At 44.9% G+C, this 27,790-nt stretch overlaps 1 protein-coding gene across 1 annotated transcript; it reads right to left on the reverse strand.

The window, feature by feature from the left end:
• Positions 1–1,394: 1,394 nt before the first annotated feature.
• On the reverse strand, positions 1,395–26,670 carry LOC149325503 (uncharacterized). The gene is made up of 5 exons (XM_089563727.1): positions 26,558–26,670; positions 19,622–19,761; positions 7,917–7,984; positions 4,632–4,712; positions 1,395–2,153 (listed from the first exon to the last, which is right to left on the reverse strand). Exons 1-5 carry the CDS (start codon positions 26,645–26,647, stop codon positions 2,017–2,019), a joined length of 516 nt encoding a protein of 171 aa, XP_089419853.1. The 5' UTR covers positions 26,648–26,670; the 3' UTR covers positions 1,395–2,016.
• Positions 26,671–27,790: the final 1,120 nt, after the last annotated feature.

The following is a 27,790-nucleotide window of genomic DNA, read 5'->3' on the forward strand; positions in this document are numbered from 1 at the left end:
TGAAGCTTGCTTAGAGTGGACAGTGCACCTACATCATTCGTACCGTGCTCCCCCGTTGCCCTGGTGCACCCTAGTGCACAACCCTTTCTGATGCCTTCAGCAGGATGAAAAAGAACACCAGATTGCCAGATCTTTCGTGACGCAGAGCCAGAAATATCCTGAGAACTTCATTATTGGACGCTTGCGTCGCCCAGGTTATGCGTCGTCACGCGCTTGAAACACAGCCCGTCGACCCTGTCAAGACGTGCTACGATCCACCTTTTGTGCCTACTTCATAAGGCGGTCGGATACGTGCTTTTCTGCCTAGAGGTGACTATACTCTATCATTCACAGTAGCAAAAATTTGAGGGAGAAGACGATCCCTACGCACAACTCTCGCTTCCAGGCTGAGCGCTTGGCCTGGGACGTTTTGGGCGTCGCAAATTACTCCGGTACAACTGACGCAAAGTCCACCAACAAAGGCAGTATTTTCGTTAGGCAACAGTCAGTTAACCATTGACCTAGATAAGCGACATTAAAATCAAAATCCTGCTCCTGGGCTATGTAACAGGCAAATAACGTAGGAAATTGCAGCAATCATTTGATTGTATTCTGCCACATATCGAGGGAGTGGGTGTGGGAGGAATAAGTCGCTTTGGAGATTCTGTCTTTTAAATGTGCGATTCCATCGGTGAGGATGATGCCGAGATATTATTCGCACGTCTTTTTTTAGGCGTTGAAAAAAAACAGGTTTCATTACTGCTTTTTGGCGGCACATTCGGAAAAAGTGCCTAAAAGCCGCGAATAATATTCAAACGTATGTCTTTGGAATATTCATGATATCAACGTTAGATCACAATATTTGTGTAGGCTTATCTCAAGGGCTCTGAGAAAAACTATCGACAAGAAAGGGATGCCGCCATGCCGATATGCCACATGTAAATGGGATAGATTGCAACGATAAGCAGCTATTTTTAGACTCTGCATCGTCACAGTGAAGCCTAGTTAATGCTTGTATATAAGCATTTATGTCTAGGCAAGAGGACGACCAAAACTTCCAGGCCGGGTGTCCTTACTGACGGACACTCTGTCGCAAAGAGCCAGTCTAGGTTTTTACTGACTGAATTCCAAACAAACGAAAACAACCTCTGTAACGTTAGCTGTATCAAAATCGTACTCACCGTTTCGATATCTACTTCTGACCGCCAGTGCGGGTGACCTCGTTAGACCGATAGCTTTTTGCAGGAAGTACGGAAAATATTGTTGTTCCTCAATATCGCCTTCAAATAATATCAGACTTCGAGCCTGCAACGCGACAATTATGTTTTTATTTTATATGAAAGGAATACAGCTCGTTTTTTAAAAGCATTAAACACTATTTTATTGCAGAAACAATGTGGTAAGTAGACAAAATATTTCGCATATATTTCAGAACAGCACCACTTTCATGAGCACTTTTTCTATTGCTAGTCACTGTTTAATTAGGGCCATAGTCTTCGCATCCATGCGTACAGCTGTGTACAAAGTATCGCGCAGCACGCTCCGGCATTGGAAAACTTATACGGCGTTCCGAAGAGAAGATATGATGATTTCGTGTGTTCATGCCGGAACGCATCAGCTGCAGCGTGTGCTAACTTGTGTACTCGCATACAGTGCTTCCTAATTTGTGCTAGGTAAGGCGCAACGTTAGTTTGGTCGCAGAAGCGTGCCCCATAACAATAGGACCGGGATTGTACTTGCGTGCCTGCGCTTTGCGTTGCTCCGTGTACCGAACCATTATGATAAAATGCATCCGGAGTGAAAAGGAGATAAAAGACGTGCTATACCGATTTGAAAAAGATTGCAGTAGAACGTCGACAGCGCTGCTCTTTGTTCTTAGACATTCCCAGCCATATTCCAGAGGGCTTTTTGGACTTGGGCACGTAAATATACTTGTAGTGCACAAAGCATAGATAACATGTTATTGAAGTGGAAGCACTATGCTAATAAGTGCTGCTTTCGTCATCACCATAGCCAGACGCGGCAGTCTTCGCACTGTTAGTAGTCGCCTTCGCCGTCCGGGCACAAATCCCTGCTATGCTGCGGAACAATGACGCCGCAGGTGTCCACGAAGTGGTCAATGCAGTCTTGAGGCACGTTGTCTTTGACTTCCCTCTGAGCCCACAGTGTGCATTCTGGGGAAATTATGTAACAGAGAGAAGAAGGAAGGAATGAGATGCATAACACAGTATATTGCTTGTGCTCACTCATGTCATAAGGCCATATTCATGCATCAGTCTCCAATGTGCACAGCCACCTACGTTTACTGCTTATGCCAAAGCAGTGAGCTCCTCTCATATTTCCACTGATACCCAACTTATTTCTCGATATGCATTCTCTGCTTCCGTGTGACAAAATTCCTAATTGGGTTAATCTAGAAAAGCTGTATAGATAATGTCTGCGCATGAGCGTTGGGAGAGCACTCGTAAAGAATGCATTCATTGACGCAATACAGAGCTCGAAGTACTGATATTTTCGCGGTTTCTCTATCGCGAAAGTAGCAAGGCTACGCAGCAGTCGGAATCAAGGTGAGGTAGGAAATGCGTGAGAATATTTATAAAATGAGCATCTGCGTATTTCTCTTTTTTTCCCTTGAATTTTTGTGTTTGCTTGAAATATGTACTTTTGCAACAAAACACAGCACGCCATAGGTGTATTACGCTTCATACTCGGCCACCTTCGTATTTCTGTGTTATTACCCGCGGCGGTGACTTTTGGCATTAGGCTGCTGACCTCAAGGTCGCTACTTCAATCTGAACAGCCGAGGTCATATTTTGATTGGAGCGAAACACAAAACCGCCTGTTTGCATTGCGATGTCAGCACAAGTTAAATGTCAGATGGCCTTGACTGATCCAGAGCCCTCCCCCATGGCGTCCCGCATAGCCCATCTGTCGCTTCTCTACATTGAACTCTGAAAACTAAACATGTTGACTGATTTGCCTATCTGATTGTGTTTCATGTCTTGTAATAAACTCTGACACATCTCCTACGAAAATCATTAATTTAAAACCAAACGTGTCGGAGCCGGCTCGACTCCTTCTTCAGGAGTGATGGGGGGATATAGCTAGCGTCTGTTTTGTGTTCTAAATTTAGGGATGTGTCTAAAACATGAAGATTTAAATCAATGATTGTGTTTGAATTCCTTATTTATATGCTTTCTTATCCGTTTCAGTGACGCTGCCAACCCCACAATGGTTATACAGAATTGGAAGGAAATATAGTAAAAGTCGTCAAGTAAATTGTTCACTTGTAAAGAGGTAGCATCAGGATAATTAAATTCCCGTACTTTTTCTTGAAAGAGCGTTCCCAGAACTAGGTGGGTAAATAAGAATTATATATAAAATTTACCTCATCTCAAATTCAATTCAACAAAGGGTTTGAAATTTTTGCAGATATGTGCCTTCACCGCCAAGAAGTCAAAATATAGCGCGAGGATTAATTTTTTTTAATTTGATTCGTTTTAGTTCGCAAACCCAGTTTTCAACGCTCTTCTTTTTACCGACACAGACACTTTTTTGACGAAACATTTGCTAGTGAATTCGACAACCGGTGGCAAGTGCCAGCATGCTATGGGCCCCCAATCATATGCAATTCAAGCAACTTCTGAAGCATGTCACATCAGTGCATGCAGACAAAGTAAATAAAGTTTGACTTCATTATCTTAATAGGTGCAGCCTGCCCACGATGTAGGATAAATTTGATAACGATATGGCTGTTGCTGTTTTATCCACACTGCAATTACCACCCACAGTGACATCGCCCGGACTAACGATAAATAATTTTTCACAGCTTGGATGATCCAGAAAACAACTGCGGGCGGCTGCTAGAACCTCGTAGTTCAAGAGCTAGGCGATCAAATCGTTTGTGTTTGTAAGCTGTAAAAGTAAGCTGTAATAAGTCAACACAGTCCAGATTTCGCGTTGATTTTTTGCAAGCTTGCAAAACAACATGAGTCCTCTAATAGCCATTATATTGTCACGTGATAGTGACTGCAGTCCAGCGGTCAGGAAGACAGCAACAAGACTTGCAAAAGGAGCTCTTTATTTGGGCTGACTTGCGCCCGCAAGAGAGCTTAACAGCACGGCAGCGGCGTAAGCAACACATGTGCTCGTCAGTCGTCGAACTACTAATTCCCGCCGCTCGCTACATTGCTCAATTGAAAGCCCTCAAGGAAACTTCGAGATAACAGGTAAAGAACATCTACAGTAATCTGGAAAAACGTAGATGCAGCTCTTCATGGCTGGTATCAATCGAGATTAGTCCGGTCGCTTCTCGCGTCACGAACAAAAATAATTGCACCCCTTTCCTGCGGCCTTCAGCGCGAACGAACGGACACTACAGTGATACGTGGCAATGTTCTTATAGAAAAGCCCACATAAAAATTCGAGAAGATATGTAGCACCCGTTGTTTGCTGTAGGCACAGAATATCATTACGCCTTGAGCATCTGTTTATAGAGTAGAAGTAGCGCTTTTATTTCAGGGATATTGAATACCCAGGGATCTTTGGCAAGAGAGCAAATGTGCGTTAGCTACAAAAGTAAAAAATGGTGCAGGAAATCGTTGCGCTTGTTTCTCACAAGATTTTCTTGGACTATTTGAAACATTACTAACGATGTCCTCGGTATTCCAGATCGGCAATAACACAGTTCACATAGTCAGTGAAATAAATCGCCCCTTCATACGGCGTCGGATCTGAAAAATAAAAAAACGCACAGGCAAGCGGAGTTTAAATACCTGAATTGAGCCTTCAGGCCAACAAGGGTTAGCAGAAATTGAGGAATGAGCTTGGTGGTGCGCTGCGACTGTGAGGGATGCGTTGTAATCTCTCAAAATCTGTTTTTATAACCATACCTCTAACAATACCGTTATAAGAATGACAAAGTGAACACTCCCGTTTTCTGCATCGGAAAAATAGTGAATTCTTAGCCCTTAGGCGGTTCATAAACGCAGTCACTCCACCATCCTCTGGGCCACTACGACTCGTTATAGACTATTGCTACGGACTATAAACAGATATATTCCAGAGCTTTTTAGCTGGCAAACATTAGGAAATCGTACAAGGCTGACGACTGGGCCAGTTAGTTCTGAATAACCTTATAACCAGGCAAAGATGCAACACAGCGAGGAGAAATGAACACGAGACAAAGCTAAAGATCAGTCCAGCATGGTCTCATGTTCTTTTCTCCTGGCTGTATTGCGCCTTTTGACTGATGATACGAAAAATAAGAATTCTCTTTTTATACTGTAGCGTTTTAGTTTAGACAGATATAGGACCTACAGTATGCAACCATCTAGCCTGCTAATGTATGGAAGCCACTAAAAATGTCCTATTATGAGGGGATGTGCATGCAAGTGTACTGTTTAAAATGAACAACATACTTGCTTAAAAGTATTTATTAACAGTCACTGGAACCTTCAGTTAAACCAATAACTAGCAGAATGTACTAACATCCCACGTGTCTAGATCTTGGCCAGCAGATAACGCACTACTGCCCTCTCTGTCATCTTCAACACCAGCAAGTCGCACCCTCAATCGATCGAAACAGCCTCATTCGCGGTTCTGTTGCCGTCATCGATAGAATGCAAACCTTTTTGCCTTGTTACTGGAATAGATTCAATCAGCTTATAGGGCTCAAAGGCCTTCCTACTGGCGATGTCCCTTCTGGTGGACCGCTGCCTTCTTGAGAGCAGAGAGCACACTGCAATGAATTAGCTTCAGCAAGCTCGCCTTCATGGACACGGGCAGCATGAGTTGTTCTCGCTGTTGTCCGTAGCACAAATGTCCAGGACGAATCGTCGTTGACAACATCACCGCTGTAAACGCTGCCTCAGACTTCGCAGTGCTTGTAATGCCTGGCGCCGAGTGTCTGATTGACCGCATGTCAACAAGTTATACGATTTACGCTTTGAAAGTTCCCGCAGTAATAGAAGCAAAAAAGGTACCGCCGAACTGTCAGATACCCTCCTTTCGACTTGACGAAGCACGGAAAGGTAATTCGGTTAAAACATTTTAAAATGCCTTCACATTTCTCACCCGTAAAACTGTCCGCACGGTCGGAATATAACAAAACCTTGTTGATGCTGCTACAGGCTAGGAAAGACCCCGTCCGCATGGGTTTCCTCGCACATTGCACGTTGCTTGCATCGCATCGCAATGTTTGCACCGGGTTACCTCACTCAATGCTGACTTCGGATTGGCATCACACCCCCGAAATGAACATTACCTGCTTCTTCGTTTTGGGATTCCTTCACCAGATTTCTCTGCTCCGTCATGGGAAAACGAAAATGCAGTGAACTTCCACTGCATCGCAAATGAATATAAGCTGTAACTACAAAGCCAGCAATGCTTGAGCATCACATTCCAAAAAAAGAAGCTGTTTTGGTGATCCTGTTTCTGAGTGCGTTGCAGTATCATTCTCTGAGACGTTATCATATTTTGAGTGTGGCATGTAGGTGTATAGCGCCGGGAACCTTCACATGGCTAATGACAAAAGCCGTGGTACACGAATTCGGATAGAATAATGTTGCACTGCTGTCACTCTGCCGGCGTCTGGGAAGGAACAGAGGATAAGAAGAAAGCCAGTCTGTTCCTCGGCGTAGTAGGGTCCAGATTACATCATGTAAAGGGTATATTGGTTCGGGAACGCGTTTGCGCGATGCTAATAACAGTTCCTTAAGGCAGCAGAAACCTATTTACTCATTTATGTGTCACACGCCTATTCGAAAAAAAAGAAAACAGAAGAGTTTGATTGGAGTTTCTGGAGTGTGCCCTATTAAAGAAGTTAAGAGGCAATTAATAGGTTCCATGCAGTAGGGCAAGCGTTAGCGGGTAGGATATCGTGGGAGACTTGAATTTTTTCATTTCTGCACTCCACTTCTTCCGGGAAAGAGGTGGCGACCAATCTGGCTATGCGCCGCCCGCCATAGAGCGCCCAGAGGTGCCTGGCTCGCTCTGCAGCCAGAAAGGAAAGGAACGAAGGTAGATTTGGCGTGATTGGTGTGGCACCGTCGCTGCTGCTGGCAGAGGCGCGCGTAGTGCCCACGTGCTCGCTTAGCGCAGCGCGTCTCTCGTGGAGGTCACGGACCTTGCGGGGCGGAGGGAGAGTCCCTGCCCTACTCCCCGCTTGCATGTCCTTTCACTGGCTCCCCTCCTCTCCTCTACATCTCGGCTGAACTTCTTTCTCTCTGTGACCATCTCCACCCGCCTCCTCCCCCACTACACACCAGCTCCATTGTCCTCCTACCAAATTCCACTCCGGCTCATGCCTCAAAATCATGGCGCCTGGTCAAGTTTTGCGAGAGGCAGAAATTCTCAGTTATTTCCATCATGCACCAACTAAGACTCTTTAAGCTTAATGGCTATTTACTTCCACAGCTCTAAGGAGTTGCAGGACAGCGGCCGAAACTTCATGCGTGTTCTTTTGGGCACTCTTTAGGCTCATCCATGACCCACGTTTTTAATACATGCAGGCACGATCATTCGTATTCTTTGCAAACGAACCAAATATGAACACCAGGTTATCGGTTAAAAGTAATAATCTTTTAGATTACCGAGAGGATCCGTACTCTCTTCGGTAAAATCTACTGTTATGATTCTTTGCATCAACAAACCTGCAAGAGTTATTCCTGCATGACACTTTGTACATCTTTATCATCGCCGATATAACTATTAACTTTTTCTCTCAGCCACTGTTATCAATTACTCCTTGGATATTAGATCTATGACAGTCTTCTTTACTTTCCATGGTAAAACAGCGCGGAAAAAACACGAGGACGGAACAAACACGACAACACGAGCGCTGATGGTTAAAACTTCTGTTCTAGCCAAAACGACATCCTTTGTTGTCAGAACAAACGTGACCTTCACAGAGCAAGAAAGCCGAGAGTTTCACTCACCATCTTCGACCGTAAATGTTATCGTTCCAGGTTCATCTCCTGCCATGACGTGAAAGGGTATGGCTCTCCTGTATGTATTGTCATATATTCAAAAACACGGCATTTAAAGATATCACGTAAGCAGGCGCTCGCCAATGAGGAGTAGAGAACTATACACGCAGACAAGTACGAAGCAAAAAAGAATCTCATCTAAATCTCTATGGAAAAACACAGCACTCCAGTTCGTTTACAGCACTACCTACTACTTCAAAATAACAATCTAGTTTGCCGACTACAACAATATAATTTCTTCATGAAGTGTTAGTTTTCCAAGGCAGCAACCCTCCTCTCTAAATCTAAAAGTGCGATGGATGACAGTGGATTTTCTTCACAAAATATTTCCTATTCTACTTTCTTTGAAATAATGAAGGATTTAATGACATTCCTTGGCCGCACCTCAGAAAAACATCCTTTGTTTTAGCGAAAATTGGGCATACTGGAGGGTAATGATTTCGAAATGTGCGCCAGAAAAGTTATTTCACAGATATTTATTTTTTTTTGTTTTTCAAAAAGAGGGTCTCTTATGCTCGACGCCTACCGCAAGGTCACCTGAGCAGCGGAAATGAGCGGTTTCCTCGAGGCGGCCTTAGCACGTAAAAGAATGTTCCCCTTTCTGTTCAGCAATGAACGTGGCGGCGACGTTCAAAGAAGGGTGATTGCCTGGACTGCACTGCACGACGACAGGCATCTGCACACGGTGGCGTCAAGCAGACAGTGGCGGGACATCGGCGAGGACAAAAGAAATAGTGCTGCTGTACCCCCCCCCCCCCCCCCTCCTCCCCCTGCGTGTCGGATGGGGGCGCGGATCGGAGCTTCATGCGCGAAAGCCGCTGTCTTGGTGAATACTTCTCCCGGATGGCCCCAGGCAGCGAGTCCAGCGAAGTCAACACCACCGATGTCCTTCGAAGGTGCGCAGCCAAAGGTGCGCAGCCTGTCTTAGTGGAGACGTCAACGGGGACCAGGTGTGCGATGGTGTGATCTGATCGACAGGTATGTGTGCGAGGGCGATTCGCGGCCATCTTCACGAGAGAGAATGAACATTGCCAGGGGGGCGAGCAGTGCCGCCTTGGGATTAAACCTCGGACATGATTGGTGTTCTTTGTTTTGCAGGACTATTTAACCGTGTGTTTTGGGGGACTTGGACATCGGACCTTTGATCGAGAGTATGTGAGTGATTAAGTTTTTGAACTTGTAACCCGGTGGTTGTCTGACAATCTTCTTCCACGTACGTTCTTCCTACAGATGAAGAGAACCTATGAAGAATTGTAACTGGGTCCGTAAGGATGACAAGCATAATAATTGCTGCGAGCTGCCATCGACACTAAATTGTACAACTTCATGAAAGTTAAAAACACTCTATTTGTTCGCTGTATAAAAAAAATATCCAACCTGCTTTCATCTCCAAAATTCCGGACTGGCTGTTATCTCAAAATCTGCTGCCTTTACAAAAGCGGCATATTCTTTAATCACGTTATGCATATATTGGGAGACGGAATGTCTAAAGTAATCAGTGCAATTTAGTGTTTCCTTTGGAGCATACTTTACGAATAACATTTGCGAATAACAGCCACACTTTACAGGTCACCAAAAACTGCACTATTTATACAAATAGGCTTCTTGAGTTAGAAGAGCGCCTTTTCCGCACAGCACTGCCAGCGGTATTAGATTAGAATGAAACTTTTTTGAATTGAATTGAATTGGCTTTTTATTTGCAGGAAACAATACAGATGAATCCCTGCGGGTGGCGTAAGGCCTCGTCAGGCTTGGAAGCCTGACGAGGCCTTAGCCCCCTCACATCAGTTACAGCCTGCAGCAGCAGCAGACACACATTTTCTGGATTTAAGCATGTACGCGGTTGCAATAGGATAACATGTTCACGCTTTTCAAGTACAACACAATGAATACGAGAAATACACAGTACAATGCAGCAAAATAACTAAAGTGCAGTTCAAAAGTTTTGAGCAAGAATGAAGGTACATAGGCATTCATGTACAAATGAAAAGAAACTAAGCCATAACTTGCGTACGTTGCGTACAAACTGCAAGTTTCTAATAACACAATTGAACAGAAGTGAGTATTAGCGTATATCACAGTCTAACAAAGAGCAGTACGAAAGGGAAACAAAAGAGCAAACTTAGAATAATAGTTGCAAATGCATGATAACCATGTAGAAGATGTTTACTGTATTTGCAATGCGTTTATGGTTCTAAAATTATATTTGAGGAAAATAGGAATGCTCGATAATTTCGTTTGAAGGCTCTGAATGGTTGGCTGAAGTCAACATAAGATTCGTGTATGTTAAGCAGTCTAACTATTTGATAGTCCATAGCCTGTTTGCAATAGTTCGTTCTGAATTTTTGTACCTTTCTCTTACGATTCCTGATTGCATATCTCATGGAGGCATGCTGGACGTTATCGGCATATAGCTGTTTTTTGTATATTAGTTGCATTATCCGGAAATTGTACACTTTTTTAACTGGAAGGATATTATGTTTGAAGAAAAGTGGTTGCGTAGGCAAGTTTCTTACTTGACCTTTGTAATTCTCTAATATCCGAAGTACGCGCTTCTGCAGAACTAATATTCTCTCATAATTCCCTTTGGTGGTCGTACCCCATACTAGCATACCATAGAGCAGTTTGGAATAGAATAAAGTGTAGTACATTGATCTCTTCAGCCAAAGAGGTAAGATATGGGCCACTTTACTTAAACATCCTACAGAACGCGCGAGTTCCGAAATTAAATGATCTACATGATAAGTCCATGACAAATGTTCGTGAAACCATATTCCAAGAAACTTTTGCGTCTGGACTTTCTCCAAGTAATGGTCTTTAAACTTAATATTGATATTATCACATGCATTCTTATTGATGGGTCTGAATACTATGTATTTAGTTTTTTGCGCATTGAGCTGCAACTTATTTTTTTCTAGCCAACGGGACAGTTCTAGCAGATAATCATTAGCTACATTTCTTATTTCTTGGATGGTTGTGCCTGTAAAAAATATACTCGTGTCATCAGCAAACAATGTGATTTCAGGTGTGTGTTTTAGCTCAGTGATATCATTAATGTATAACAGAAATAGTACTGGCCCTAATATCGAACCTTGTGGGACACCTGCTTTTATAAGTAGTTTCTGGGAACATACGTTGTTCAAGGTAACGTACTGTTGCCTCATTGACAAGAAACTCTGGAAAAGATTTAAGGTAATGCCTCTAATGCCACATCTGTTCAATTTATTAAGCATAATATCGTGATTCACCGAATCAAAGGCTTTCCGTAAATCGAGGAAGATACCTAGGGTATACAGCCTCCTGTCAAGATTGTTAATAATATGAGTTTTAACATTTACGAGGGCTTCTTCTGTCGTCTTGTTTTTTTGAAAACCATATTGGGATGGCGAAAGTATATTGTATTTGTTAAGGTAAGTTGTAAGGCGCTTGTGAATGCACTTTTCATAAATTTTTGAAAATGCGGGCAGGACTGAAATTGGTCAGTAATTTGAGATATCATTTGTAGAACCACCCTTATGAACGGGGACTACTTTCGCCACCTTCAGTTTCTGTGGGAAGATTCCAGTCAGAAACGATAGGTTTATTAGGAACGCAAGTATTGGACTAATTACAGACGAGACTTCCTTTATTGGCGCTACCTTAATTTCGTCATATCCACTCGAAACAGTGGCTTTTAATTCCTTTATAAATCTGGCGACCTCAGCTGGAGTAACATCAAACAGCACAAGATAATTAATTTGACTAGTTTCATCATAGTTACAGTCATTTTCAACCTGGCCTGTTGCAGGCATTGCTGCATGCACAAAGTATTCATTTATCACGTCCGCTAAGGGTTGACCTTCGAAAACGATGTTATTAATTTTCATTTGTTGAGGTGCACTGCTAGCTTGATTTTTCCCTGTTAAGAAATTAACTTCTTTCCATATTTTTCTTGGGTCCGATCTTATTCGGGAGAATAGTGACTCATAGTAGTCTTTTTTTGCTTTCTTTACGTCGCTATTTAATTTGTTCCGAAAGCGCCTAAACTCAAGAAATAAGCCATAATCCTTACTGGCAAGAAATTTATGAAACATTGTGTTCTTTTGTTTTATTCTTTTATAAAGCCCTGCACTAATCCAAGGCTTCCTAATTTTACGTTTCTGCACTTTTGCACTTTGTAACGGAAAAGCATCATTGTAGCAGTATAGAAAGGTATCCAGAAATAGGTCGTATGCTTTGTCTGGATTTTCTTCCGAATACACTTCAGTCCAATCTGCTTGCTCGATCAATACTCTAAACTTAGTCAGTGAGTTGTTGCATATGATCCTGTGCTGAAAATTACGAGTTCTATCCTTATCTTTTCTGAATAAACATTGGGTGGCGATATAAATCGGCTGATGATCACTAAGATCACATGTCAAAACCCCAGCTGTATATCCCGAGTCGTTAAGGTTAGTTATTGCGACATCTATACTTGTGGAATAGTTCCAAGTAATACGGGTAGGGCTGGAAATGGCATTCTCACAGCCATAGGACATGATGAGGTTTTTCACGTCCCGTGCGGGTAAATCGTCCTTCAGCAGATCAATGTTCACGTCCCCCATTACAAAATATGGTTTCTTTATGACATTAAAATGCCCAAGCAATTGTTCTAAACGCGATAGGAAGTGTCGCTTAAGTCCTGTCGGGGGCCTATAAATTACAGCAAGAAGAAAAGAGTCAGTTTCTACAGCTAAGCATTCTATCTCGGCATCGCTGCTAGTGACAGCATCAACTACTTGAAAAGAGTAATGACGTTGGAGATAAACAGCCACACCCCCACCTCTGCCTCTGCCTGCCCGGTCGAGGCGAATTGGCGTATAGCTGTGGAACTGAGGAGACAAGTCTTTTGCCGTGAGCCAGGTTTCGCTGAATAAGAGTGCGTCAAATTTTATTTGACACGACTTTAAGTAAGAATCTAATTCTTCGTGTTTGTTTCTTATGCTCCGTATATTTTGGTGCAGTGCTACGAAGTGGGACTGCAAGGAATGCGTATCTATGGCATGCGTATGTGTCGACATTGCTTCAGTAGGTGGATTATGCTCTGATACAGCAATCTTGGGTTACCTAAGTTAAGAGATAAGCGCTACGTCTTCAGTGCTCATGATTTTGATGACGTCCGATGTTTCATCTTTCCTGGCAAAAATTTTTCCAGAGTTCACCCACACAAACTTCCATTTTGCAGCTTTCTTCATTGCCACGGCTGCCCCAAGAAGCTGTTTGTTTCGTCGAGTCCGGTGTTCATTGACGTAGACTGTGCTACCTGTTCCTTCGTGGCCAAGCTCAGTGGTATCGATCTTCTTTTTTTTAGCTGTCATGAGCAAGGCGTTTCGCTTTGCGCGTGACACAAATCGAACGATGATGTTCTGTTCCTTCTCTCGCAAAGTTTTCACCCTGTGGCAGATGTCGATATCGGAATCAGCAACCTCCTCACCCACAGCTTCCCCTATCTTTTTGACAACCACTAGCGAGTCAAGCTCTTCTGGCACGCCCTTGATTTCCAAGTTGTTGCCTCTATGGTATTGTTCGAGTTCTTCGATTCTTCCTTCCAGTCGCTGATTTTCAGCTTTCAGGTCTTTGTTTTCTTCTCTTAGCGCTTGTATTTCAGCCCTGAGTGCTTTAATGTCCTTTCCTATTTCTTTAACCTCGTCACAAGTGTCACTACAATAACTTATGCTCTTTTCAAGGGCTCTCAGTTCAGCCCGCACTTCTCTGCGGAAGTCCGCGACCGTCGTAGTTAGCTCTTTTTTTTCTTCCTTGTTCATGATGATACTTTGATTTTAAACGTAAAGCCACAATAATAGCACACTCTCAAGTACACTCTCAAGTACACTCTCAAGTACACTGTCAAGTACACTGCCAAGTACGCTGTCAAGTACGCTGTCAAGTACACTGTCAAGTACACTGTCAAGTACACTGTCAAGTACACTGTCAAGTACACTTGCGTACACTTGACAGTGTACTGTCAAGTACACTGTCCGGCAGCAATGCAGAACGAGAAAACAGGCACAGGGTAACGGGTTGACCCCCTTACCTGCGAAAATTTCAGGCTCAGTTTAGGCTTCCTGTCGCTCTGTGCACTGCTGCCGGACTGTGGAAATCCTGCAGCTCTCGTAGTATATGTAGGCAGCAGGCGGTCCCGAAGTTCCTTTCGGCGTGCTTTCGGCGCACTCTCCGTTGATGCCCGATTAGTTCATCGGCAGCGAAGCTCCCCTCGGCGATGCGCGGCGCACCATGCGTGGAAGCAGCCTCTGATAGCGGCGATATTCCAGCGCCGATAATACAGACGGGCTCCTGCGAAAATTTCAGGCTCAGTTTAGGCTTCCTGTCGCTCTGTGCACTGCTGCCGGACTGCTGCCGAACTAATGTGTGCTAACTGGCAGGATGGTTAAATAATATTCAATCGTTAACTGTTTCACTGTTACTGTTAGGCTCCTTAATTATTGAACGGCGTGTAGCGTACAGTAAGTGCTATCTATATCAGTTATTAAAATTTCAAAAACGCGGTTACACTCGGCGCTGTGGCAGAACAAATTGGGCTATTTAAACAAGTTACGTGCAGCGGAGAGGTTCCTTTGCCTGCAAGCTAAACCGGGTTCTAAAATAAGGGATTCATATGTTTGCAGACACTTTTTTGAGGCATTTAAAAAAGAACCGCGCGAATTATGAAGAAGCAAAGGCGACTGAGCTCTTGCTTAGCCGTACTGCAGCGCTTGCGACCGCGCTAACTGAGCCCAAGCGAGCGGCCGCCGCTCCGTTTCACGCGCTCCGCAGTGATGTAAATAAAAAGAACGGAGGCTACATTCAATTGCGGGACTTCACAGCTCTTGCTTCTTCTATTGCTTGCTCTGGGGCAGAAGCCAATAAATGTACCATCTGAATTGGCTGTCGGTTGCCTGCCTGTCAGTAATCGCCCACCGCAGCGCTCGTACTAACGCAGTTTCAAGACAGCACTGACAGCGGTGTCAGCCGCTACCAGATGTTGAGCTCACCAGCTTAGTTCCTTGCAAACGTGTTTGGCTGCCTCTTTTACAGTAGTGTAAGAATGCAACAACGTTCTCTTTTAATATTTCGTGGGCTTTTTTAAATGCTAGAAAAGTACAACTTCAGGAAAGTTGTTGTAAAAAATTGGATCGATTGTTTCTCAACTTCCTCTATACGTAAAGTCACGCGCGTGACCGGTAACGCGACAAGAAAATGGCGCAAACATTGCAAGATAAGATAAAGCTGAATTTAAAAATATGCTTCGTTAAAGGAAACGTATTTATTTTAATGTCGGATACGAGGCTAATCATGTATCTTGCAAACAAGCGAAGGGGATTGAGGGGCTCGTTATAAATATGAAAGAAGCCAACAGCCACAGAAACCAAGGGGCAAAGGGGATTTTTAATTTATTTACTTTGTGGTGTTGATCAATTTTAGAATATTACTGAATATGTTATCGCTTAAAGCTAATTGATTAGAAAAGCAGAAGAAAAAACAACCACTGCCGCCGGTGAGGTCGTGGGTTCGGATCCCACCGGCGGCAGTGGTTGTTTTTTCTTCTGCTTTTCTAATCAATTAGCTTTAAGCGATAACATATTCAGTAATATTCTAAAATTGATCAACACCACAAAGTAAATAAATAAAAAATCCCCTTTGCCCCTTGGTTTCTGTGGCTGTTGGCTTCTTTCATATGTATCTTGCAAGTGTATTAAGGGGCCTGGGTAAATTTTATTCTTCCCGTATATTTTAGGGCACCTTCCGGTACTCCTTTAAAAAAAATTAGATGCGGCTAAATGTTTTTTTACCTATTTAATCAGCCATTTCTGCTTTTTCGACAGAGCCCCAACTATGTGTCACAGTTGTTACGTTAATTTTAACGATTTTGTTCTCTTGAACACTGCACACTAGATTTTAGGTCACATTTGGCATCGTTTCTCTCTACATAATTAACAGCGTTTCTTGCTCATGTTGAATTTTCGTTCAGTGCATTTGAATATGATGACTGCATAGAACAGGCGAAAAACTGCTCTTCTATATCATGTGGTTTTTAAAATAACAGTGTCGTTAGAGTACAACACCTCGTATTATGATAAATGACTTAAGTAAAAATGAAGTTAGTTGCAAACGTTTTCGCTTTTGCAGCAACTTGTAAACATTTATTGCATAGGTACAACCTCCATAATGCACATTCAACCTTCTCTTTGTCTTTCAGTCCCTGACCTCAGTCTTCTTAGGCTTGCTTTGCGAATTGTTTTGCTGCTCGGTGTCTACAGCAAACTTGACGCCGGTCAACCTCTCTTTATTGACGCAGAGTGTTACAGCTTTCGTCTAGCCCAGAGGGCTTTAGAACCTTGGCTCTAGGTATGCGGCCGCCGTTGAAGCTTCAAAAGCATCTGCTGTTGACTTCCTTAGTGAGCGAGGTTGTAGAGACGCATTTTTTGGAGCTTGCTCTGAGACGACGCGAATGAAGGACTAACGGGCTAACATGGAGGCTGCCACATTTGTTTTTGCTCTAAATGAGCTTACAAATATTCAGCTCCGGCCACGGAGTTCTGCTTCAACTGGCAGATAACTCATTTCCGCTAAAAAGATTTCATGCTGATTCTTAGTGCTCTGAAGTTTCAGTACAGCACTATTTATTCATTTGAGCTCCTTACAAATTCGGCTGTGTTGGCTGAAATTTGAACCGCGGACTCATAACCGGCGTTCTAACGCCATTGTCAGCTGCACAGTGGCATGCACAGTAGAAACTGCTTTCTCAAAATAAACCACCAGAAGCCTTCATATAAACTGGCCGCCGCGGTGGCTCAGTGGCTATGGTGCTCGGCTGCTGTCCCGAAAGACGCGGGTTCGATCCCGGCGGCGGCGGCTGAATTTCTTTGGAGGAGAAATTCGAGGCCCGTGTACTGTGCGACGTCAGTGCACGTTAAAGAACCCCAGGTGGTCGAAATTTCCGGAGCCCTCCACTACGGCGTCTCTCATAGCCTTAGTCGCTTTGGGACATTAAACCCCATAAACCAACCAACCCTTCATATAAACCTCCATTGTCTTCCACCATGCTAGCTGTGACCATACCAGCTATGAACGTTTGACTGCATCCACACAGCAATAGAGGCTTAGCACTCCTTAGAAATTTGTATGGTCAGGTACTTTGAATTAATAGAGTGCTTACTGTGCAATTCCATATCTATTATTGCAGTTGTTCTCTTGCCTCATTTCTTTAAAATGCAGTCATGCGATGACTGACCGGACATTGAGTACTGTCAGGCTTCCTGATTATTTTATATAATGTTTATTTTCTATCTATTCTACATTTCTGGCATGAAGAATGAATATCAAATTTTAATAGAGCATATAAAGAAAGGAAACTAATGAACTGGACAGGTCAAGCAAGACTCGCTACAGGTTTATTCAGGAACATTTTCTGTAAACACCCCGCTTGAGAATGCAGAACAAGAGGAGCAAATGAACCGCCAACAGAGTATCAAAAATATGATTCCATATGTGTTCGAGCTTGATATGACAACAAAGTGCGCTCCAGAATCTCCAAATCTTACAGTACACATACAAAGCAACTTTTTCGAGAAGAATAATAAGTTTTAAGCCATGTCCTGCCGGTGCAAAGTCTCTCAAAGCCTAAAGAAAGCTGCCTCTAAGCATGGCGTAGAGCGGCTGTTTTCACCGCCATGTATATTGTCTCAGTTATCTAGACTTATTGAAGGAGCTCCACGTCGCCATGCTTGCTTTTAGATGAAGCACTAAAAGAGGTATACTGCTTACTGCGGAGACATCATCTATCAGAGGCCATACAAGCCCGGGTAAGTTCATATCGACCAGAGAAGGCAGCCTCTCAATTACTGCCTTCGACAACGGGGGGTAGCAAACCGATTAATCTTTCGGTTAACCTCCCTGCCTTTCCTCTCCTACATCCTCCTCCTCCTCCTCCTCGACAACGCGTACGGTGTTTGGGAGCAAGAAGCTGACCGAATCTCCCATTCCACCGCAGGAACTGCCGCCGATACTTCATTCTGCACAAGACTCTATTCATAGGACACAGCACAAAACAGCTCGAAAGAGAGATACTGAAAGCGTCGCTTATTTCTGGCTATGGTGATCAGTGCGTGAGCGAAGCTTCTGTGGCAATGTTCGAAAAACAAGTGCTGTTTTTAGTAAAAGTAATGGTTAGTATATATGGCACCCACTTTTGGTGCCATAACGAATTGTGCAAAAGTGGCATATTTTCTTTCTTTAGTCGAATGCTTAGGGGAGCCCACAAGGTGGAGTAAATTTGTAATAAGGGAATAAATTACTCAAATCACTTCCTCTTACAGAAAATACGCTTCCATAGCACACACCTGCGCAATGAACTAATCTTTGATCCATCCTATCGTTCTAGCCGCATTGAAGACTCTCATAAAATTGGAATTATTTCTTGTAGCAGTGATTCCTGTTCCCACAGCTTTATTCCACGCACATCACTGGACTGGATCCGCTTGCCGGACCTACCGTCGCCATTGAAGAACATGAATGTTTTAAAAATGCACTAGCTAGGAGCCTAACAACTTGAATTTGTTATCTTGTTGAGTTTCTATTTAATTAGTCCCCTCTGTAATCGCAAATGGCTTGAGGCTATTAATAAATGAAATGAGATGAAACTGGCATCCACCCAAGCGCAGCCACAAAGTGACATCCACATAAGGCCACAAAGGAAAGCTGTACAGCTTCCACCCAAAGTTCGTAGTTAAAGAAAAATTCCTCCTGGTCCGGGGTTCGAACCCCGCACCTTCCGAACTTGTCATTGTATACTGATTATTTTTGTGCTTGTCTTGTTGTCCCTTCGGTAATTACGTTGCGTAAGTCAATTCTGACTGCGACTACGCAGGCAGGTTATTTACCGAAAATATTTCTGAATAAACCTAGTTACCAGTAGCGCTAGCCGAGTACAGTTCTGACGTATCCCCATGTGGTCGAAATTTCCGGAGCCCTCCACTACGGCGTCTCTCATAGCCTTAGTCGCTTTGGGACGTTAAACCCCAGAAACCAAACCAAACCAAACCAGTTCTGACGTATCTTGGCTTCACCTGCGCTTTAAAAATTCGATACGTTTAAACATCTTGCCCAACAAACAACTCTGACAAAATCTTTCACTTTGACAACACACAAGCACGAAAAAATACTCAAAGATGACAACGACCTATTTCGGACCCGAGAAATATTCAAACAAAAGACCGCAGCAGTTTCCAAATAGGTAGCTCCTGATATTGTGCACGTTTTTTCTTTTTCACGTGCTTATATATTTCGGTTAGTTACGCTACAGCCAAAGTACTTTATCTGTTTTCTTATTTCGAAATGATCAATCTTTCTAAATCATTCCACGAAATTATATTGATATATTTCTCGGGGGCTGCAATTGAATTTTGCTTCCGCCAATTTCGCTGTTCTCAATTTATTTTTTTGTTAGCTTTATCTTTTCATTGGCTAGCACTTCAGCGAATAAGATGTGAAAGGATATTCTTTTTCTTAGGCGAAAAAAGGAGCCCTCATCTTTTTTGTTGCTTTCATGGTTACCAATGAAAGCTCTTTGGAGCACTACCTAATCTAAAATACGTTACAAAAGAAAGCTGAAAAGCAAATTTGGTAGATATGCATACCCAATCTCAGGAAAAAACCACTCGTAAGTCGCTGTTTTTTCTTCAAGGTCGAATTCTGTTCTGGTAGTGTACATACATTCAAAAAAGGTGTCGTTGTCTGAGTCCGAGATCGACACCGCAAATCTGAAGGTTGTAAACGCCTGCAAAAAAAAGAAAAAGCCTCACTAAAGAGGAACGTCAGTGGTGCATAATTTCTGAAATTTGTAGCGCTCACTACAAAATCAAGTCGCCATGAGCCCATAACAAATCTTTATGAAAGCAAGATGCCAACTGAGAGGAGCTTATAGAAATTAGCGATAAAGCTACAGGCAGATAACTACACTCGAAAGAAAAAGAAGGTTTGTACTACTTTAAACAAGCGGACACCATGCCTAAAAGTGGATCAACTCAGCCCTCTAGCAACCCATGGGCTTGCCCGGTTGTCCTCGTGAAGAAGAAAGATGGCTCCTTTCGGTTTTGCGTCAGTTATTGCCACATTACTAAGATCACCCTCAAAGACATCGACCTTTTGCCCCGTATTGGTGGTGCTCTGAAGTGTCTACAAGGCACGGTGCTCTTTTCTTCGCTTTATTTGCGCTCTGGTTATTAGCAGGCGCTCTGGCAGCTGCAGATCATTCCTGAACGGCGTTTTCGAACCATGACGGCCTCTACACGTTCATAGTATTGCCTTGCCTTTCGGCCTATGTACGCTCCTACTCCTTTCGAGCAAATCATGGATACATTTTTTTCTCTGGCCTCAAGTGCAAGGCCTATTTGTGCTCTTTGGACAACGTTGCCACCTTTTCGCCGGACTTTGAGATGAATCTAGGGCGCCTGAAGCAATTTTTGACATGACTGACAAATCCCGGCCTGTAGCTGAACTTCAAAAAAACTTTTCTTGCCCGTGAACTAACAATTTTAGGTGACCTGTCGAAACATGCTGTACGCCTTGACTTTGCCAAATGTCGTGCCGTGACTGCGTTTCCCAAACCTTCCACCTATACGCCGCAGCTTCCTAGGGCTCAGGTCGTATTTTAGACGTTTAACTCGCAGCTTTGCCTCATTTGCTACCCCTTTGACGCAGCTGCTCGGCAAAAATGTTGATTTTGCGGCTGGGTTCCCCGCATGCGGAGACGCCTAAAACACCCTGCCTCGACTCCTCAGCCCGCCAGCCATCCTACGCCTTTTAGACCCGGCGTCCCTGACTCACATCCACACGGATGGCCGTGGTATTGGTCTCCGTGCAGTGCTCGGCCAGCGCAAATGTTCATTCGACGAATATGTCGTTGCATATGCCAGCCGCACATTTACAAAGGTTTAATCAAACAACTCTCCGACTTAAAAAGGGTGCCTCGCCAATGTGTGGGCCCTGGACAAGTCTCGCCCTTACGTGTACGCCCGTCCTTTCGAGGTCATTACGCATCATCACGCCCTCTGTTGGCTTCCTTAACTGAAATACCTTTAGCGTCACCTCTCTCACGTGCCAGCTTGTAGAAGAAGTAGAGAAAGCGCTTCCAGTGAATGTACATGGCTGCCCGAGGACATCATCATCATCATCACCATGGCTGCCTCGCAGAGCTAACGCGTCGCTCAGCTCGCCGCCGCCTTCTTCACGAAGTGTCATGGGGCTTCCTCAATAAATGTGGACCACACTACCACAGACCCTTCCGGCTGCCCGGCGCGATGGGCGCTTCGTCTCAAAGAATATGACGTCTGCGTCATTTACCGGTCGGCCCGCACGCATCAAAGCGCCGATGCCTTATCTTGTTCCCCGCTACCTGCCGGAATTGCCCACCTCGGCAAAATCGAGACCCATGCGCCGTCTCCCACCACCAGTGACCTGCCTTCTTAACAGAGCAAAGGTGCCTGGATTAGGGCTCTTCTCGACTTTCCGACCCATTGGTGGTTACACCTTCGCGCGGCCTGCGTCGTCAAGCTTCAGATTTCGAGATCAGAGACAGACTGCTTTCTCGCCGTAATTATCATTCTGAAGGACCAAAATGACTCCTCGTCATTCCTCAACACCTACGGCCCTATATCTGCTCATGTTTTCATGGCGAGTTACAATGTGGTCACGCGGACCTTTTCAAGACTTATGCGCCTCTGATACTACTGGCGTGGCATGCACAAGCTCGTTTTGAAGAACGCACCATCGTGCCTCAATTGCCAACGCCGCAAGACACCCATTAATTACACTACTGGCAAGTTGCATCCGCTATCCTGCCCGCCTCGCCCTTTTAACCGCACTGGCATTTATACGGCCCCCTTCCGTATACTGCTGCTGGCAAACGATGGGTTATTGTTGGCATTGATCACCTCGCGATGTGTACGGAAGCCGCCGCGCTCCCTGCTAAGCCAGCCCACCATGAGGCATCCTTTGTTCTGCGGCGTTTCATCCTTAGACACGGTACCCCTCGCAAAGAGCTCAACGACGGAGACCGTGTCTTCCTATCTGGCGTCATCAAGGCCCTCTTCCAAGAGTGCAACGTCATCCATCGGACTTGCACCGCTTAGCACCCTGAGATAAATGGCTCCACTGAACTCTTTAACCGCACTCAGGGTGACGTGCTGGCTGTGTATCTCGGCTCGAACCACACGAATTGCGTCCTGATTCTGCCCTATATTACGTTTGCGTACAATACTGCTACGCAGTCTAGAGCATGCTTTTCTCCTTTCTTCCTTCCTTATGGCCGACATCCCTCCATTCCCATCGATACTGTTCTGCCCAAGCGCACTGACACATCTGAATGCAGCACTGTTTCGCAAGCTTCTGGCAAGCCGGAGATTGCCGCTAGATCGCCCTGTCGCTCACGACAGCCATCCAATTCCTACAAAAAATCGCCACAGTGAAGGTCAGCTTGCCAAATGTTTCCCACCCGGCTCTCTTGTCTGGCTGTGGATGCCTCCCCGTACTCCGGGCCTCTCCCAAAAACTTCTCGCTAAATATCAAGGCCCCTATGACATCTTGAAGCAAACGTCTCCTGTCAACTATATCGTTGAGCCACCCACGTCGTCTCCCTATCTCCGATGCCGCGGCCGCGAGACTCTACATGTCGAGCGCCTCAAGACATACTATGATCCCGCTGTTTTGTGCGCCCCGTAAGACACCACGATGATTCCTCCTCTACCTGGGGGCCCTTGTAAAAAAGAAGGCGGGCATACGCGCGAGCCTCGTTGCCCTCTCCTGGTGCACGCTCTTGGCTGGAATGGCTGATATCGGACTGCTGTTGGCCCCGCTCCCGTTCCGAAGCTCCTCTAATTAGCCTCACCCTACACCACCAAGTGTCTCAAACGATATAACTTTTAGATGCCGCAAAGCTGACTTGAAATTACAAATCTGTTTTTATCCACTATTAGGGTTTCAAGCAAAACGGTACATCTGGAAGGCGTGAAATGTTTCCGTGGTACAATGGATGCTAGCAATTTCTGTTCTCCTTCAGTTCACAAAAGAAGCAGGGATGACGGAAAACCCTGGGTACAAGAACCTGCCATAATCACAACCTCTCGAAATTATATCGGCAACCCTATCGGACGGTACAGTAGCCGATAATATCGCACTATTCTCCAGAAAGATCTGCGTAGACTTCCATCGCCTGCCAAATATTCTCAGCGACCTTCACGACAATCATCCGCAAAAAAGCGCAGCATCCGCTTTGCTCCCCATCGTCGACGGCGACAACGAAACTCGAGCGATTAACTGCGTCGCTGCAGTACGCAATCCTGATCCCCGATGAGACCTCCCAAGCATTTTACATCGATAGCTATAATACATTTGTTGTAAGGCATTTGTGGGACACAACGACCACCGTTGCGTTTAATGTTGCGTGGACTATTTTTAATTTTGTCACGGCGAGGTTCTCGTTCCCCAACAAAGTGAACCATGAACACACCTTTCCTTTACTCGAAACCAAAATAGTGTTTAGAGCATCAATAAGATTTTCAGTCTACCCAAATTCTCAGTCTAGACGCTCTGCTAGGGTTAGAGGAAACAAATGACGCATAACTGGCTCACTGTGACGGTGAACACGTCCACCACGTCGTTAGAAAGAAACAGGAACGCAGTCTAAAACCTTATTTTAGTTAGAGCTCGTCCTTTTCTCTCACGGCGCGGTGGCTCAGCAGTTATGGCACTTGGCTGCTGACCCACAAGACGCGGATTCGATCCCGGCTGCGGCGGCTGCATTTCCATGATGGCGAAATGCCAGCGGCGTGTTTACCGCTAGCGGCCTAAAGAAACACCAAAGAACACCAGGTGACCGAAATTTCCAGAGCCCTCCACTACGGCGTCCTTCATAGCATGAGCTGCTTTGACACTTAAACGTCCATAAACCAAACCATAAACTATCTCAAGGCGCGGTTGAGGTGTCCAACGGTAAAGTAAGCCAATTGTACGTCTTTTGCCGTCCTGAAATCCTGGGGAGGATCTAGACCACTTCTTGCAACATAGTCAAAACTGTAAATAAAGCCGGACCACGAACTACCATCTAATTCTCGTCGGGCAAGGAGGCCCTGAACTGTTCCGGGAGGAATTCAAAGGGGAATGCTACTATGTGAAGCACGCTCTGAATCAGACATGCTTCTCTGGTCGTGCTCAGCGCTTTCTAGTCCCTTCCTGCAGCACTCCACCTGCAAGCAACGACATTAGAACGAAAGCTCTGTTACTACTTGTCTCCCAAGGTGCGAATGATGCGCATGTGATCCTGAGGCCCCGGAGCGCAGGCAAACCACGCGACTCGCCAAGGAGAGGCGCGCCTGCGCGCTCTCGATGGCTCCGCCGCTGTGATACCACGTGATTAGGAGACTATAGGCTCGGAGTGGTTCAACTTAGCGCTCTAACCGGCTTCGCCGTTTTGACGCTGTGTGACTAGCAGAGGGTGCAACAGCTGCTACGTTGGCGGTTTCGCCTTCAGTTTCTCCTTCAGGATGAGACACGCGCTGGACCGAGTGAGGCAGCTCTTCTTCGTCCCCGTCATGCCGCGTCCGATCATCCCGTTATATAGCTCGCCGACAAGGTATACTGCAGTGGACGCGAGCTAAACGAGCCGCTGAAACCGATTTGCAACGAGAAGATAGACCTGCAAAGGCCCGTGCACTGTGCGATGTCAGTGCAGGTTAAAGAACCCCAGGTGGTCAAAATTTCCGGAGCCCTTCACTACGGCGTCTCTCATAGCCTGAGTCGCTTTGGGACGTTAAAACCTCATAAACCAAACCAAACCAGTGCAAGCTCGCCCAACTTCTCACCGACGAAGCTACACCCTGTAAGATCCGCCTCGCAAATTCTATCGCCCCGAGTGTCCTCAATGAAGAGTGGCACTCCATTCAAGCATAATGGCCTACGTATGTGCAGATGCTGCCGGAATCACTACTCGAACGCGCCATTCGCATTACGATATGCAACCTCCATAATAGACAACCCAATGTGCTGCTCACCAAATTTAACCGTGAATACCGACTGCTCAACAAAGTCACTACTGTCAGCTCCTGGGATGAAATTGCCGAAACAGGCAATCAGTGGATCTGCCATACCTGTCGTCAGCGACCCCCTTTACCAGAAACCCAGTTTCATGGTGTCTCGCCTTCCAAGGCACAAACAACACGATATCTCTAACCTTCTCAATTAGAACATCTTTTCATCCTTATCAAAGCTTCGGCAGACAACTATCGCTAAGTATCGAACCTTCACCGACGAATACGCCCAACTGATTCGCCGAAATCCCTACCGAGTAACAGCGCGGTAGCTGAAGCCATCATGAGGCAGTTGGACGAAATATTGTGTGACGAAGTAATTGAACTATCGAAGATCTCCTGGGTGCCACTAGTTGCCCGCATCAAGAATGACAGCACACAAATTATCTACCATTTCTTCTCGGTATGTATAGTCATATTTGCATTCCGAGACAGTTTTTGAGCCGAAATTCCCGTCTATAAGCCTTTCAGACTAGCCAACAGGCAAAGCCGGATTTTTGGGTACTCAACCTTTGATTGAATAGAATTTCTCTACTCTCTTTGCGGCAAGGCCTCTCTTCCTTGAATGAATGCTAGCAGGCCACCAAACCTGGTAACTATATTTATCAGCTGGCGGATAACACAGCCAGATCTGCTTTCCGCTGCTAGGTTCTGCATCTATATAATCAAAGGCCACAGCAGCCAGGCACTAGAAAACAAAAATTTTTTTCTCTGTGTTTTAAATCTTTGGTCTGTTAAAGAGTGTCACATATTCAGTGCGCTGCCCAGATTTCCGCCTTCTCCCGACTGCTTTCTAAGATCCCTGACAATAGTTTTGAAGCACTGTCAACCTTTGTGCACAAGCGGTTCTGAAATAAGCGAAAGAGCATGGCAGGTGCAGAAAAGGCTACTGAGAACTAGTGCACAAGATTATCAACTACGAGACTCCCGGAAATATCCAGTTATGGTTATGTACATCAAAACTACCTTCTTACATCATTATTCAACAAAAACAGTAGCTCGTCAAGGTTAAATGAAAAATTAATGGTGTTAAAATGTCCCCCCTGAAGAGTGCAATATTATTTGGACATGTGGCTGGAACTTTCACCATTCTAGCGGTGCGCAGCGGGTTGAAATCCGAAAGGCTGTAGCAAAAACTGCTTTATTTGGCTCAGAAGTTTATATACCCTATTCTAATCGAAGACCCGCGCTAAGCATTTGTTGCGACCCACTGCTTTTATCCGTTCTTTATTATATTGCATCGTCATTGGCTTAACTATGTCTACTGTACGAAGAAGGCCTGCCTAATATACTTCTTAGTAACCCTCTCCTCTTCTTACCGCCGACACCTTATCCTCAAAAATAAATCTTAATTATAGCCTCGTGTGTTTACTAGTGCAACCCGATAACTCAGTGTAAAAGACGCTTATCAGGGTGGTCGTGTGTGCCTTACATCTCCGGGAAGAAGTAGAACGGATGGCAAAGAAGTTGAGACTTATGTCAAAGAGGTACCTTTACGGCGTCTGCCACATCATGGTGGAGTTTCCGTGCACCCCCTGGAGGACCAAGCTTCCCCAGAGCTTCGGGAGTACAGCAGACCATGAGCAGAAAAAGACCTGCTAAACCAGACATCCCAGTATTCAGAAGAGTTCAGAGGACCGATAGGGATACGTCTCTTTTATCCGTCACCTGAGCTGTAGCGGGGGGGAGCAGCGCGGACGTAATATGCCGCGTCGCATGGATCCTGGACTTTATTCTCGAAGTTGGTAAGCAATGAGGTTCCATTATGACATTGATATGCCCGACAGTTCATCAGAAATTTCGAGCGACATTTTGGACACAAGTGGAAGATTTATATTTCGCTTGCGCCCCCTTACAGATTGTTGAAGAACTACAAATTAGACGGGCGTAAAGTATTCCCATGTCTGAAAATAACCTTGATGCCTACGAAGCATGGTAGGCCTAGCTGGCGGTCTCTATATACTGGGCGTTTCAACCCACGTGTGCTCGCATTTTTTAAAATAAGCTTTTTTAGCTACAACAGCATTTTCTGCGGCACAGCACTTTCAACAGCGTAGCGAATCAGAATACAGCGAAGGGGTGGTAACAGTGGGCTGGTTAACTAATATTGAATAAATAACTTTAGCTACTATTGTATCCATATTAGTTCTTAGAATTTAGAAAATGCTGTTACCCTTGGTGCTACGGCCCAGCAAATTTGGCCTGCCTCGCGGCAAAAGACGTGCGCTTTCCAAAAACTTACAGGGAAAACAACCGCTCGAGAACACGTACCTTGTTGAAAGAGCCGAAATTTGCTCGGCCGCAGCGCCAAGGGTAACGCGGTTTTGAAGTTCTAAACACTGATATAGATTCTACTTAAGATGGGCCACATGCCATTCCATAAACTGCCTAAAAAAATAGAAAAATAGTAAAAACTTAGTTTTTCATATTGATTACGAGCATAATAGCTGGCACGTGTTACTTGTATTCCGCCGCCGCGGTGGCTCAGTGGTTATGGTGCTCGGCTGCTGACCCGAAAGACGCGGGTTCGATCCCAGCCGCGGCGGTTAAATTTCTTTGGAGGAGAAATTCTAGAGGCCCATGTACTCTGCGATGTCAGTGCACGTTAAAGAACCCCAGGTGGTCGTAATTTCCGGACCCTCCACTATGGCGTCTCTCATAGCGTTAGTCGCTTTGGGACGTTAAACCCCATAAACCAAACCAAACCAAACCTTACTTGTATTA

Source organism: Amblyomma mixtum, chromosome 10 (genome assembly GCF_055824585.1).
Source record: "Amblyomma mixtum isolate Tamu chromosome 10, ASM5582458v1, whole genome shotgun sequence".
In the NCBI taxonomy this organism is placed as follows: domain Eukaryota; kingdom Metazoa; phylum Arthropoda; class Arachnida; order Ixodida; family Ixodidae; genus Amblyomma; species Amblyomma mixtum.

Excerpts from the sequence above, each read along its gene's own strand:
- LOC149325503 (XM_089563727.1), bottom strand. The coding sequence starts at position 26,647 with ATGGTCTGCTGTACTCCCGAAGCTCTGGGGAAGCTTGGTCCTCCAGGG. Across the intron at positions 7,985-19,621 it reads TGGTTTTTTCCTGAGATTGG|GAGAGCCATACCCTTTCACG; the intron begins GTATGCATATCT and ends CAATACATACAG. Across the intron at positions 4,713-7,916 it reads AACATTTACGGTCGAAGATG|ATCCGACGCCGTATGAAGGG; the intron begins GTGAGTGAAACT and ends TTTATTTTTCAG.